Here is a 15,697-nt window from a genome sequence, read left to right on the forward strand (position 1 = left end):
CTGAAACTCTTTAGAGCTGATCATGCTGTTTACACAGAGACATATATAATTAATCTTAATATCCATATAGGTTACTATAGAGCATCATCCAGCATTGATTGACTTTGTATCACTAAAAATATTTATCTTTTTTGTTTGCAAACATTATACAATTTATAGTTAAATGGCTGGAATACAGGAGATTATAGTGGGTCTTTCTAGACATCATTTTTATTAACAGTACTATGTACTTTTTCTTTATTGTTGACAGATTTTAAGATGGGTTATGTCTACTTGTGAGGGTTTTTTTCATGCATGAGACTCATTATAATTTCCTGTATTCCAGCCATTTAACTATAAATTGTATAGTATTTGAACTGAAAAGACTTTTCAAGGAAGGACATATTAGGTACCACATATGTGCATGCCCATGGAGACCAGAAGAGGGCGTCAGATCTGCTGGGAGTGGAGTTCCAGATGTTTGCAAGCCAGCATGTGGTAGAAATCAAACCGGGGCGCTCCCCTCGGGGGATCATATAGTGGTTTTAATCACTAACCATGGCTCCAACTCCTACATATTTAAATTTTTTTCTTTTCCCACCCTCATTCAGCCTTCCTTCTCTTCCTGTTTTTGAGGCCAGATGTTATATAGCCCAGACTGGCTTCAAACTGACACTCAGTGTTGGGGAGAATGGCTGTGAGTGCCCAGTCCTCTCACCTCTACTTTCCAAGGGCTGGACTGGTGGGCAGAACACATGCCAGCTCTTGCACGTCCTTGTCTTTTTCCTTCCTCTCTCTCTCTTTTTAAAAGAGTTATTTATGTATTGTGGCAGTATATGCAGGTACCTGCAGAGGCCAGAAGAGCTAAAGTTATAAGCAGTTGTAAGCTGTCAAATATAAGTGCTGGAAACCCAAACTTCACTCCTCTGGAAGAGCAGGAAATACTCTTAACCACTAAGCTACTTCCCCAGCCCCTTGAGTGTTGTGTTTTGTTTTGTTTTTTTAAAGAAGCAATTAATACATTTTTTTTTCTTTTTCTAGGAGTCAGGATTGAAGCCAAGGTCTTGTGTATGCAAAGTCTGTCTATCACTGAGCTATATCCCAAATCCTTTTGGCTTTTCATATTGAGACAGAATCTCATTAAGTTGCTGAGGCTAGCCTCAAATTCACACTCCTTCTCTGTCAGCCTCCTTTTTAGATGGGATTACAGGCATATTACAACTATACTCAGTAAGACTTTGTTCTTTTCCTGATTCCAGCATGTTGATTGTGCAAACAGTGTCTGATGTCTGTGCTCACGGCCACCTTCGACGTTACTTTATTTTCTCTCCAATCCCCTAAGGGTGGCCCCTCACTTCCATTGCCTGCCCACCAACCTCAGCAGCATGGTAGTTCTATGTTTAGCTTTTTGAGGAGGCTTTGAGTGGATTTTGAGGGCAGACTGCTAATTAATATTCCAGCAGCAAGCATGGGTCTCTTCTCTCCTCGCGCTCCTTCTGCTCATTTTCTTGGCGGCAGCCATTCTGACTGGGTTAAGGTAGAATGGCAAAGCAATTTTTCTTTTCTATTTATTTTCCTTTTCAGATAGGATCTTATAGATGGCAGGCTGGCCTGTAATTCCTTATAGAAGCTATGGCTGCCCTTGAGCTTCTGATTCCCCGGCCTCAGCCTTGCCCAGAACTGATAGCAGACATGCATCACCGTGCCCAGCTCTTTCTTTTAAAAATGTAATTGTGATTTTCATTTTTCTAACTTTATTTATGTATATATGTTTAGGTCTGCATTTCAGTGTGCACATATGTACTCAGTGCCCATGCATGGAGGCCAGAAGCAGGGTTAGACCTCCTAGAACTAGAGTTGGAGACACGTGAGCTGCCTGGTGTGGGTGCTGGGAGCCAGGCTCCAGTCCTCTGCAGGAGCAGCAAGCGTTCCTAACCCCAGCCACCGCTCCAGCCCTGGGTTTGCGTTTCCTTGATGTAGATACTGAACACTTTTTCTTGTATTGCTAGCCTCATATTTCCATTCTTGACAAGTGGCTTTCAGTTCATCTCTTCATTTATAGCTGAATTATTCATGTTAGTTCTTATACATTTTTTTTTAAAAAAAAGATATTTGTGTGACTGTGTGAGCTCTTATGTGTATGTGTTCCTGTGTACTGTGTTCTGGTATCTCTGTTTAGAATCAGACATTAGTTATGTAGGTTTATTTCTGGCTCCTATATCCTATTTTTTGTTGTTGTTCTTTAGGTTTTATTATTACTTGCTTTCTTTGGCCTTCAACAGATCTGGCTTAAATTTAACTTTCCAAAAATTATATTTTAGAGATTTTGATATTGTGTTTTTTCAACTTTAAGCATTTTTTTTTATGTCCCAAGGATTCAGCGTCTTGGACCAATTCTTTCAGGAATTATGACTAAGTTGTCAGCAACAGTGTACTGGGGCTGATTTTCCCAACTGAATTATATTAGAATAGGAAATGTGAAAATGGTGTTTTATGCTTATCAGGTATTTGACTCTGGTTCACATTTCACTAGATATTCAACAAAAGATAGCGGTTTCCTCTGCTAAGGAACAAATTCCCTCCACAGCGGCAGAGAATGTCTTTAAGCGGCAAGAGATTCCCTCTGGGCTTCCTGACATCTCTCTCTCTCCCTTAAACATGGCACAAGAAGCTCCCCCGACCTGTGACTCACAGTCTCTGGTCCAAGTAAGTTGTGTGTGTGTGTGTGTGTGTGTGTGTGTGTGTGTGCACGAGTGCACAAGTGTGCAAGTGTGTGAGCCTATTCATGCTCATGCAGAGGTTCTGCCCTTTTTCCTAGAGACAGGGTCTCCCACTGAATCTGGAGCTAGGCTGGCAGCCAGCCAGTCCCAGAAGTCTTCCAGCTCCTCCCCTCACAGTGCTGGAACTACAGATGTGGCCATGCCTGGTTTTGACATGAGTGCTGGGCATAAAGTCGGGTCTTTCTGTGTGCACAGCAAGCATTGTGAACTACTTAGCTTCACTGTGCCTTTAAACTTGTTTTACTTCTAAAATGTTTATACTTTTAAAAAATTGACATGAGAATTATTTGTCAGCATGGAGTCATTTATAAAATATTTTGTATTTTTCCTTTTTGTGCATATATGTGTTTGTGAATGTGTGTCCGTATGTATGCTGCATGTGTAAGGTCACTTGGTGGACAGAAGAGGGCACAAAATCCCCTGAAGTGGTAGTTAGAGGGGGTTGGGAACCTGTTGTAGATGCTAGGTGCCATGTCTGCCCATCTATTTTCCTGTCATGGATAACGACCTAGAGTATTAACCAAATATTAGAGATTTCTTAAGTAGAATTTGGACCATTTTACTACCTCAAATAGTATTTCTTTTTCTTTCTTTTCCTTCCTTCCTCCCTCCCTCCCTTCCTTCCTTCCTTCCTTTTTTTTTCTTTCTTTCTTTTTTTTTTTTTTTTTTTTTGAGACAGGGTTTCTCTGTATAGCTCTGTCTGTCCTGGAACTCATTCTGTAGACCAGGCTGGCCTTGAACTCAGAAATCCGCCTGCCTCTTCCTCCCAAGTGCTAGGATTAAAGGTGTGTGCCACCACTGCCCAGCTCAAATGGTATTTCTATCAAGAGCTGTCCACTTTGATCCAGGTTTGGAGGTATAGTCCTGTAGTGCTAACACTCAAAAAAGCTACAGCAGTGGGAATCACTACTTGGAGAACAGTCTGGAATACATTTGAGAACAGCCTGGGCTACAGAGTAAAACAAAGCAAAACAAGTGTCCATAGTTACATTGGACTTTTTTTTCCTTTAATGTAGCAATGACAATAGTTTCTTTGTTTTGTAACATTATGGGCCATGGCACCACACCTGGCATCTATAGTTTGCACTTTAAAAGCCTATATCCCAGCTAATTCCATCTTCTCAGAAACATAATTGGTATAAACATGACTTTGATTTTCCATCCTTCATTTGTCTTTAAGATTTGTACAAGATATTTTTGGGCTGTGGGAAGGGAATATCAAAGCTATTTGTTCTGTCTGTAAAAGAGGAAATATTTAATACATGTGTGATGAAAATCCTCTCAAAACTTGGTGTTGGTAATTGTTTCTTTTGTTTTATTAATGGACAGTGCCTCCTTAAGTGTGCTTTTTTTTTTTTAACGGTTCTTTAGATTACAAAGGGTGTGAAGAGACGAGCAGACACAACAACTCCTACCACTTCCATAGCTAAAGCAAGTAGCGAATCTCCTCAGGCACTTATAGAAACAAAGCCAGTGAACATGCCAGTAAAGGAAAATACAGTAAAGAACATTTTGCCAGACTCTCAGCAGCAACACAGAGTTTTCAAAACAGTCAAAGTAACGGAGCAGTTAACGCACTGCAGCGAGATTCTTAAAGAAATGCTTGCCAAGAAGCATTTGTCGTATGCATGGCCCTTCTACAATCCTGTGGATGCTGATGCTTTGGGACTCCACAACTACTATGACATTGTCAAAAATCCCATGGATCTTGGAACGATCAAGGTAAATAGTGCCTGAGTGGGAAGAGCTTTCTGTCCTTGTCTTGATTGTAAAAGTATTTCATCATTGCAAAGAAATCGATCTAATGTCCAGGAAATTGTGAAGAAAATTACATCACCAGAATACTAACACCTGAAGAGGACCATTGGGACATTTTAAATACATCTTCTTGTTTTTCCTGTAAACATATCCATCTTACAGGCTAGTGGAGATTGAACTAGGGTCCTCAGTCTTACACAGCATCTCCTCGGCCCTGGCTCTCTTAAAGCACAGTTTTGTTTCATTATTTTTATCAATATAGTAAAGTTTGTTAACATGCTACTAAACTTTGTGTTTGCCCTCATTTCTTTTATTCTGCTGTCTCCCTCTAAGCTTATTGTTCAAAAGCAGTGGTCATTTTTATGGATTTATAGATAGTAAATTCAGTTTATATATAGAAGTATTATAAATGATTCTTAAAGTGAATATAGAATTCAAAATGACAGTCATTTTCTCTCAACAGTTGGATGACATTCCAGCCTCTATTTGCTGTCAAGCGATTTGTCATTCCTTTGTACATAATTTGTCTTCCTCTCTCTAGCTCGGTATTTGATTTATATCCATCTTGTACTGGAAGTTAAACCTTTCAGTCTGAGGATCTATGTCCTAAGTTTTTAATTGTTATATATTAAATAGTACTGTTTTATTTTTTTGATACATGCAAACTCAGACCCAAAGGTTAAAGAGTACTATCAGGCCAGGCAGTGGTAGTACACACCTTTAATCCCAACATGTGGAAGGCAGAGGCAGGCAGGTCTCTTGAGTTTGCAGCCAGCCTGGTCTAAAGAGTGACTTCCAGGATAGCCAGGACTAGACAGAGAACCCCTGGCTCAATGCTCCAAACACAAACACACACACACACACACACACACAGAGAGAGAGAGAGAGAGAGAGAGAGAGAGAGAGAGAGAGAGAGAGAGAGACAGGCAGACAGACAGACAGATAGACAGACAGACAGACTATGATCTGAAATAGCCATATGTTAAGAGGTAAATAAGAGTCTGTAGTTACAGTGTATTTCAAGAAGAGAAAGTAACTTGTGGGATAGCCATGAGGTAAAGAAAACAATTCAGAACAGTATCTTATTGTGTATTTAGAACATAGGAAGGATGTGAGGGAAACCCAGAGGATGGTAAGATGGGAAGGAGGTCAGGTCTTAATAAAGCTGATGCAGACAAACTTGAGAGTCTCAGCCTTAACTTAGGATTTGTGGTGTTTTCTCTGGGAGCTGGGTATACACGTTACAAAGCTGTTAGATGGTTCCTGAAACAGGAAGATGTCAGCTTTAATTCAGCTCTGAAATCAGTCTTAATTGTCGTTGATGTAGCTGTGGTAGAAATTACACTCTTGATGAAATCAGTCTTAGTTGTCGTTGATGTAGCTGTGGTAGAAATTACACTCGAGACAGATTGATGGCTCAGTGCTTAAAAGCATGTCCTGCTCTTGCAGGGGACCTGGGCTCAGTTCCCAGCATCCACACAGTGGCTTACAGCTGTCTTTCCTGGAAAGTTTCAAAAGACCCATCCCCTAGTCTGGCCTATTTGGATACCAGGCATAGGCATGCACGTGGTACACCAACATGTATGCAAGGAAGAGTATATATAAAAGAAAACTAACCAATATCTCAAAAGAAAAGAAAACTAACCAGCCATGGTAGTGCACCTTCAGTTGTAGCACTCAGGAGGCAAACACAGGGTGGATCTCTGAGTTCAAGGCCATCCTGGTCTACACAGTAAATTCCATAGGAGCCCTGTTTCAAATAAAAACCAAACAAAATGATGGCTCCATCCTGCATCATCTTAGTTTTGCACTTCTGCCCCAGCCTGGCTCATGATTCACCGGCATGATTCCCTGGCTCATGATCCATGGCTGGTGGATGCTGGCTGGGATCCCTGGTGGATGCTGGCTGGGATCCCTGGCATGCACCATTACATCTGACCTTGCATTTGTTTAATTTAAAGTGAGCCTCCTGTAATTTACCTGCTTGTTGGTCTGTGGATTGTAACTCACACCCCTGTTACTCTTAGACTTTTAAAATCTTTTCATTACTTTCTTACTGTAGAATTTCTATGTCAAGACAGTCTGAAAACACTTTCCTGTCTATTTTGCCCACAGTGCCCGCTTCATTCTCTTTACTTGTAAATGCTCATTGATTTCTTTTGTATGTATAAAATTTGATAAATATAGAACAATGTTTGATATTTGTTTTAAAAAGATATACATAGTGATGTCCCTCCATCCCTCCCATTTACTTGCTTTCTGGTTAGCACACAAATAAGTGGGTTCCTGTGAGTCTTTCCTTTTTTCCCTTTGTTCATTTGTTGGTTAAGTCTCACGAAGCCCAGTCTGGCCTCACACTTCCTGTGTACCTGAGGATGCCCTTTACTCCTGATCTTCCTGCTTGCACCTCCCAGAGCTGGGCTCACAGGCATGCACATCATGCTGACCATGATGCTTCCACACATATACATCACTACACTTTGTTCTTGTCTGCTACCCCCATGACTCTTGCTGCTTGGCTCATCCCCTTTATCCCCATGAGTAGGACCCTCTTTCCTTTCATAACATTTATTCTGTTACCTTCTGTTGTTCCCTTTCTGCCTCCTCTCTTTACTGCTCTTTCTACTTTCATACTGTACATATATCTTTACATATATGAACATACATACATATATGTGCAAAAATTTAAATCTAGATTCTAGATATAAGAGAAAACACATTTGTCTTTCCAAATCTGTCTTATTTCATTCAGTTCTCTGTTTCCTTCCTCTTCAGAGATGAATAAAATTACCTATGTGTGCACCACATTTTCATTAGTCATCCGCTGATGAGCACCTCGGCTGTTTTACATCATGTCTGTCGTGCATCATGAACATGCAGGTGTCTTTGATATGCTGATTGAGAGCCCGTTGTGGACTTGCATGCTGGACCATGTGTGGCAGTTCTCTTTTGCATCTTTTTTTTTTTTTTAAAGATTTATTTATTATATGTAAGCACACTGTAGCTATCTTCCGACACTCCAGAAGAGGGTGTCAGATCTCTGTTACAAATGGTTGTGAGCTACCATGTGGTTGCTGGGATTTAAACTCAGGACCTTCAGAAGAGCAGTTGGTGCTCTTAACCACTGAGCCATCTCACCAGCCCCTCTCTTTTGCATCTTTAAAGGACACTCCATACTGATTTCCAGAGAGCCTATACCGATTTGCAGTCTCACAGGCAATGTATAAGAGTATCTTTCCTGCATCTTCCCCAGTATATGCTGGTGTTCCCCCTCTTGATATTAGCCATTATGACTGCAGTAAAATAGAAAATCTATGTCAGTTTTATTTTTACTTCATAAGATAGATAAGGATATTGAACACTTTTAACCATCTATTGGCCGTTTGTTTTTCTTCCTTTAAGAACTGCCTATTAAACTCACTAGTGTCTCTATTTTAAATGATGGGTTTTGTTTTGTATGTGTATATGTATGTGGCAAGACTATATAGTTTCTAGCACTGATCCTCTTCTTGTGGTCTAGTGTATGGTGGGCCAAGATGTTTCTTCCATTCCATAGGCTGTCTCTTCATTTTGCTGATGGTTTCTTTTTGCTACACAGAGCTTTTTAATACCACACAATACAACCTATCAATTCTTGTTTTTCATTTACTGAGCTGTTGGAATACTTTTCTCAGAATGCTTTTTATGGTTGCTTGAAGTGGGATTTCACACACACACACACACACACACACACACACACACAGGATTTCCTTCTGCATTATTGATGTGCTAGAAAGGCAGCTGGTTTCTTATGCTGCTTCTGTGTCCCGCTGCTTTGCGGGTGTTTGTCAGCCCTGGAGGTTTTCTAATGGAGTCTTCAGGGTCTTTAAGTACAGAGTCATGTCATCTACAAGCAGGGAAACCTGACCCTCCCTTCCCTGTGCCATCCTTCTTATTTCTCTCTGTGTTCTTACAGCTGTAGCTAGATTGACTAGGAGTGAAGAGAATGGGTTCCCTTGTCTCATCCTGATTTTAATGGAAATTAATTTATTCCCCATGTCGAATAAAGCTGGTTTTAGGTTTGTTGTGTATGCATCTTAAGTCTCTTTATTCTTAGTTCAGAGATTTGCCAAGAAGGACATTGGGCTCTGTGCGGGCCTTTCTCCATCTCTTGAGATGATGGTGTGGACTCATTCTCTTTGCTTTTCCTGGGTTGCTGGCCCTCCTCTCCAGGTCTGTGGCCCACTTCTGTCCCTCGTTCCCCTGGTTTTAAATCTCCCGTAAGGTCACTGATCATTTTTACCAGTAAACATTTAAAATCTTCATACAATGTTTTACTCCGTTTCATGTCTTTGAATTCAGTAGCTAAGAAGCGTTATACTCTCTTTTGGAGAAGTTTCCTTGCTTTCTCATGGTTTGGGGAGAGTGTGGGTTTCCATGTGTTGTGTTGTGATGTGTACATCTGTTTGTGTACATCTCTCCCGGTTTAATTTGTTTGTTTGTTTTCTTAGTGAATAGTTTGCTCTTTAGGACTCAGTTCCATTCACTGAACACCACTAAAACAGGAGAAAACAACTTTTAAACATGAGATATAGAAGTACAGTGAAAACTGATTGAAGATCACTAATATACCATCCATAGTCGGAAAACAAAAAAATGGCAGAGTGCCAACGTTTAAAAGGATGATTAAATGTGAAACCAGCTAATGAACGAAGCTGTGGCAGGGAGTAGAGAAAGATGAAAAATTGAAGCATGGATAACAAAAGAGAAACAAGAAAGAAGAAGAATTTTCTGAAGGAAAAATACATTAGTGGGAAAATAAAGATGGGAAATTAATAACAAGAAAATGTAAAAAGTTATATGATGTGAGGAGATCAGAAAATGAGGACTTCAGGGCTGGGGTGTTTTTGTATATAAATCAGGTGAGATCAGCCCTGTCAGAAGCGTAATAGGAAAAAGTCAAAAGGGAGACTAAAACAAAAATAGATTATATGAAAATAAATTTAAAAGTGAAAGTTTTTCTTTCTTTCTTTTTTTTTTTTTTTTTTTTTTTGGTTTTTCAAGACAGGGTTTCTCTGTGTAGCCCTGGTAGACCAGGCTGGCCTCGAACTCAGAAATCCGCCTGCCTCTGCCTCCCGTGTGCTGGGATTAAAGGCGTGTGCCACCAGTGAAAGCTTTTCTTAAAAACTGAAGAAATCATAGGCATAGAGGGGTGGTCAGCAGGTACACTTGCAGTCATGCCTGACAGCCTGAGCTTGGCCCCTAGAGCCCACATGGGAGAAGAAGAGAGCTCATTTCTGTGGCTGTCTTCTGATCTCCATAAGAGATTCATTGCACACGCATACACATGCACAGGTCGGGGAGGGGCAGAGCAAGAAGACAAAATTTTGGCTTCTTTGTCTACTCATCGAAATTGGAGAGGTCAGCACAGGTCAGCTGACTTGATGCTAGACTCTTGTCTCCTGCATCAGAGCTGGCTCCACTTTAACTTGGTCCTGCAGTTGCATATCAGGGGTCTGTGCTGCCGAGCTGAACACTATAGCCTGTAGATGGAGCAGGTTCTCCTCTCTGGAAGATCCCTGGTTCCTGGCCCCTGGGGCAGCTAATGTTCTGGCCAAAGAGTTTCTTCCAAGTAGAATGGGAGAAGGCAAAGTAACCAAAATGCTGGAATCTGCAAATGCAGCCCTGCCTTCAGTTTCTAAGTCCACAAGCATCAGTCACTCCTGGGGGAGGGGATGCAGCTGCAAGCAGAGTTCTTGGGCCAGATGCATGAACAGATGGGGGGATCTACCCATTGACCTCAGGCTTGGGGTGTTGGCTCCAGTTAGTTGGCTGAAGAGGTGTCTCCAAGCCTCTAGGCAAGACTCCTGTCACTTACACCTTTGTTTTGTCGGGATCTCACCCATCTGCTTCCTAGACTTATCCCTCACATTGGGTCTGTGACAGATCGAATTCAGGCTCAAATGGGACCTAGCCCACAGCCCTCTGAGCCAGATCTCTCTCCCTCTGCCAACCCCTCCTGTCTAAAAGGTCACTGTCTCAGCAAAGACCACAGCTGGATTTGAGGCTTGTGAGAACTATGGGTTTGTCCTGTGGGTAGAACCACCTAGTATCTTTCTCACTGGGACTGCCTGGCTTATCTTTTGGATGTAGCTTCTGCTCCTTCTTCAAGTAGGAAACCATACTGCTGGCCCTGTGTCTGGCTTCAGGCTCTTTTTACTGTTTCCCATCTTGTTGCCCCACCTGTTTCTCCATATTTCTAAGCTTCCCTATCAGGCCATTTATGAATTTTCAATATTCTTTCTTTCTTTGGAATGAAGTCTTTTAAAGAGATTTCCTATTCTCACAGCATGCACAGAGGCAAAAGTTTAGGCCATTATCTTACCTGGACATTGAAATATTTTCTCTGTGTTATCTTCTCCATTTCCCAGTCCATCTAAATTGTTTCATGTGAATTGACTTTAGTTGTTTGTGAATCCTTCTAATTTCTCCTTAACTCAGGGGAAAATGGACAATCAAGAATATAAGGATGCATATGAATTTGCTGCAGATGTCAGATTGATGTTCATGAACTGTTACAAGTATAATCCTCCCGATCATGAAGTTGTGGCGATGGCTAGGACCCTTCAGGTGAGGCTTTACTCGCTCTCTGGGTGAATCACCTTTGAGCATAATACATTTATTTCTGAACCATAACTCAAGAGACAAATGAAAACCTCTGTCCTTAATAGTGCCAAAAATTGTATAAATTACTTATTACACTGTGGGGGGGTTGTCCTTTTAGTTGTAAGCTTTAGCAGCACACTTTTAAAAAGGAAGCTGCCTACTTTTCATAAGAAATCAATGAATCATTAGTGAGAAGAGGGTTACAGGTCCCTGGTAGGACTGACTGAACCCTGTCCTGCACAGGATTATCATGCTGCCCAGATAGGTCCATGTGTACTTTTAAAGGCGTTCTTGTTGCATTAAATCAGAAATGGAGAAAACCAAACCAGGTGGTGCATGCCTACAATCCCGGCACTCTCAAGGTGGGCAGGAGGATTTCAAGTCCCAAGGCAGTCTGGGCTACATAGTGCAGTCCAGGCCAGCCTGGACATGGTGAAACTCTGTCTCAAAATAAACCAAAAAATGTGAACAGGTTCATTTTACGTTATAGGATGTTTTTGAACTGCATTTTGCCAAGATTCCCGATGAGCCTGTTGAGAGTATGCATCCGTGTCACCTTACAACAAACAGTGCACAAGCCCTCAGCGGAGAGAGCAGCAGCGAGGCCTCCTCGGGCGACGCCTCTTCTGAAGACTCTGAGGATGAACGAGTGCAGCATCTTGCCAAGCTTCAGGAGCAGGTGGCCGAATAGGACACAGTGTTGATGGTTCCCAAGCGGCTAGTCTGTGGTGCAGTACTTGCAGAGTCACAGCCGTTATATTTAGATCACCTAATGCCATCTGTAGCTTTAGTTGCATCACCTAATGTCTATAGCTTTAGTTAGTTTTTGTCATATTTGCCATGTTTAAAACTTAAAATTTCCTACTCAAATATCTGTATATGCTATAGTTCTAGAGTTACCACCACCACCTCTCCTTCCTCTTCCTCCTCCTCCTCTTCTTCCTCCTCCTCCTTTGAAACAGTCTCATGTACCCAGCTTGTCATGAACTTCTGCTCCTTCTGCCTTCGCCTCTCAAGTGCTGGGATTGTTGGTGTGCACCATGATGCCTGGGGATTATTTACAATTCTGCTATTTGCATTTATATATAGTCTGAGTAGATTCTTACCGAAGTGATTTATGGTATAGTGTGGAATATTTTAGAATGAGATCACTCTCTACTCTCTGTGATACAATAGTACCTTTTACTGAGGTCATATCTGAAGACTAGGGCTGGGGAGATGGCTCAGCAGTTATTAGCACTGGCTGTTCTTCCAGAGGTCCTGAGTGCAGTTCCTAGCATGTGTATCAGGCTCCTCACAACCACCTGTAAGATATATATATCTTTTGAAGGAAACTTTAACACTGAGAAATGTTGGGCTGTAGTGATTTTATTACTATACTATGTTATACTATACAGTTTATTATTTATTTGTATGCCCTTCAAAATACTGAAATTCAAAATGAAGCAAAACCCTGAAGGAAGTAGAACATGAAATGAATTTCACAGAGGGTGGCATGACTTTGGAGTACCATGTTTTTCTAGTATCTTTAGTTCTTTAAAGACATGAATGATTAAAGGCTTTTGTTTATTTTTCCTTTCCCAGCTTAATGCTGTTCATCAGCAGCTGCAAGTTCTGTCCCAAGTTCCATTACGTAAGCTGAAGAAAAAGAACGAGAAGTCTAAAAGGGCGCCAAAAAGGAAAAAGGTTAATAACAGAGATGAAAACCCAAAGAAAAAACCTAAGCAAATGAAACAAAAGGAGAAGGCCAAAAGCAAGTAAGCATGTTCAGTGAATGACTCTGCCCAGGAGGCAGGCTCAGTGAAGGACCACACACAATTAGCCTATTCGAGGTCCTAGATCAAGATGAAACGAATGCCTGTGTGATATGGGTGCATTGTATGAAATTCCAACATCAACAAAAAATATGCTTAAAAATATGAAACAAATATATAATTTTGTTACAGTCAACCAAAGAAGAAGAAGCCACTTTTGAAATCGGAAGAGGAAGACAATGCGAAGCCTATGAACTACGACGAGAAAAGGCAGCTGAGCTTGGACATAAACAAACTGCCTGGAGACAAGCTTGGTCGAATAGTTCATATAATACAGTCAAGGGAGCCTTCCCTGAAAAACTCCAACCCAGACGAGATCGAGATCGACTTTGAGACCCTGAAGGCATCCACACTTAGAGAACTGGAGAAGTACGTCCTGGCCTGTCTGAGGAGAAGGTCGCTGAAGCCCCACGGTAGGCCAGGCCCCGCCCCATCCCTAGGTCCCGCCCCATCTTGCCTCTAGGCCACGCCCCACCTCCAGGCCCCTCCCTGCACTCACGGTTGCTCCTCCTCTCACAGCAAAGAAGGTTGTCAGGTCTAAGGAGGAGCTCCATTCTGAAAAAAAGCTGGAGCTGGAGAGGCGGTTGCTAGACGTCAACAATCAGCTGAATTGTAGGAAACGGCAAACGAAACGTCCAGCGAAAGGTAGGTGGCGGTTTCTCCGTGCCCACCCGTGAGCCCTGACCGCTGTTAACGCTCCCTGTTTTGCAGTGGAGAACCCGCCCCCGCCCCCGCCCCCTCCGCCGCCCCCGGAGCTGGCCAGTGGGTCCCGCCTGAGCGACAGCAGCAGCGGCAGTGGCAGCAGCAGCAGCAGTAGCAGCAGCAGTAGCAGCAGCAGCAGCTCCTCGGAGTCCGCGAGCAGCAGCAGCGACTCGAGCTCCTCCGACAGCAGCGATTCTGAACCAGGTTAGCTGGCTCGTAGCGCCGCTGCGGTGGGGGGAGTGGCCTTTCCTGTGGAGAATGTTTAGAGGAGGACCTGTGCTTTGGATGCCTACATCCTTAGTAAAATGCACCAAGAGCCTTACTCTTTCCATAAAAGAAGGAAAAGACGTGACTTGGGCCTGATGAGAGTTCTCCTAGTGCTGCTTTCGCTTCTTAATGAAAACATTATTTGGGAGGCCTCAGTGTGTTCCCATTGTACTTTGCGTCACTCTGACGTGCAGTGTGTCCTGTTCGGACACTGCTTTCTGAGTTGAACTGTCGTTTTGAATTAAGCCACTCACCCCAACATTTGTAGAGAGTTTTTGCTTTCTGAGTTGAACTGTCGTTTTGAATTAAGCCACTCACCCCAACATTTGTAGAGAGTTGTTTTTTTTTTTATTTATGTTTTTTAACTACAGATTATTACCTATCGTTTATAGAAAAAGATGGAAGTACCACATTTTGTTGTGCGGTTTGTCAGTTGTATTAAACCAGGTCACTCATGTTTTCTTTGTTTTTCCATTACTAGTTGTAGAGCTGCCATGTGATCACTGCCCACCCCACCAATGGTGTTCCATTTTAACCAAGCAGCAAATGCAGAACACAGGGCACTTTCTTCCCTAAAATGTGCTTTATTGTTAATGGGATGTTTCTTGTGAGGTTCAGTTCTTTTTAATTAAAAAGAACCTCACAGAAACTCCAGCGTAAAGAATTGCTTTTTCAGTTGACAGTCAGGCTCTGCTGGCTGCAGCGATTCTGTTTTCCTTTGGTTTTGTTTCATTTATTTTTTGTAGAGCTAGTCACTGATTTGGTTTTCACATTTCTGAGTATGTAGTGGTAAACAATTTTGTAAAATTTAAAAGAATTTTTACTTTGGTTAGAATTTGTTATTTTAATACATTTAAAAACTCATTTTAGAGTTCTTATTATGAAGTATTTCTTACATTTGACTTTTAAGCATAAAACAATACTGGAAAAATCTAAGTTGCATTTAGTATTTTAAATTGTAATTAACAATTGTAATTTTACCTAATAAAGCATTTGTGGCCTAATAAGTTATAGCACCTTGTCTTTTATTTGTGGGATAAAACTATTACTTTATTAGCTTGAATTATTTAACCTAAAAAATTCAATAAATGCTTTGAAAGTTAGAAAAAGTACTGCATAGAGTTTTTTGGTATAGCAGTTTAGTATTTAGAATTCCTTCTTTCCTTCCTTCCTTCCTTCCTTCCTTCCTTCCTTCCTTCCTCTTCACTGTCTTTGCTTACTGTGTAGCCTGACCTCACTTTGTAGGCCAGAGTGGATTTGAACTCAGCAGTCCTCCTGCTTCTGCCTCCCAACAGGTGTGCTATACCACACAAACTCTTGATATGATATTCTAGTATATTACTTGAAGAGAAGAAAATGTTTATCATCATCTATATGTTCTTAAAATGGTATAGAAACTTGTTTTCTAACTTAAACAGAATAGCTCAAACTCAGAATTCTAATCCTAAAACATTGCTGAGTGTGTATCTGCTGACCAGCATTCATGGTTGGTGGCATGTTTTCCAGAGAGCTTTGCTTCTGTTGTGTGGTGGTGGGACTAAGGCACCTGTGCACACAAGGCAAGCGAGCCCGGCAGCACCAAGATGTGTCCTCACTGAGTTTCCTGGGCTGGGCTGGAACTTTCACTGAAGTCTAAGCCATCCTTGAACTTGCAGAACAATTTAGTCAAGTTCAACAGAAGTTTTGCTGTGGTTAGGATTTGTCATTCTAAGCCGGGCCTGGTGGCGCAGGCCTTTAATCCCAGCACTCAGG

General features: G+C 41.7%; 1 protein-coding gene across 1 annotated transcript in view; it reads left to right on the forward strand.

Moving 5' to 3' along the window:
- Nucleotides 1-15,697, forward strand: part of Brdt (bromodomain testis associated) — a 57,540-nt gene that overhangs the window by 17,381 nt on the left and 24,462 nt on the right. Inside the window, exons 6-13 of the mRNA XM_021210665.2 lie at nt 2,513-2,685; nt 4,131-4,481; nt 10,998-11,126; nt 11,653-11,841; nt 12,747-12,919; nt 13,109-13,389; nt 13,496-13,621; nt 13,688-13,882. Coding sequence (XP_021066324.1) covers nt 2,513-2,685; nt 4,131-4,481; nt 10,998-11,126; nt 11,653-11,841; nt 12,747-12,919; nt 13,109-13,389; nt 13,496-13,621; nt 13,688-13,882 — 1,617 coding nt within the window. The remainder of the gene's footprint in view (nt 1-2,512; nt 2,686-4,130; nt 4,482-10,997; nt 11,127-11,652; nt 11,842-12,746; nt 12,920-13,108; nt 13,390-13,495; nt 13,622-13,687; nt 13,883-15,697) is intronic.

Source organism: Mus pahari, chromosome 13, assembly GCF_900095145.1.
Source record: "Mus pahari chromosome 13, PAHARI_EIJ_v1.1, whole genome shotgun sequence".
Taxonomy (NCBI): Eukaryota; Metazoa; Chordata; class Mammalia; order Rodentia; family Muridae; genus Mus; species Mus pahari.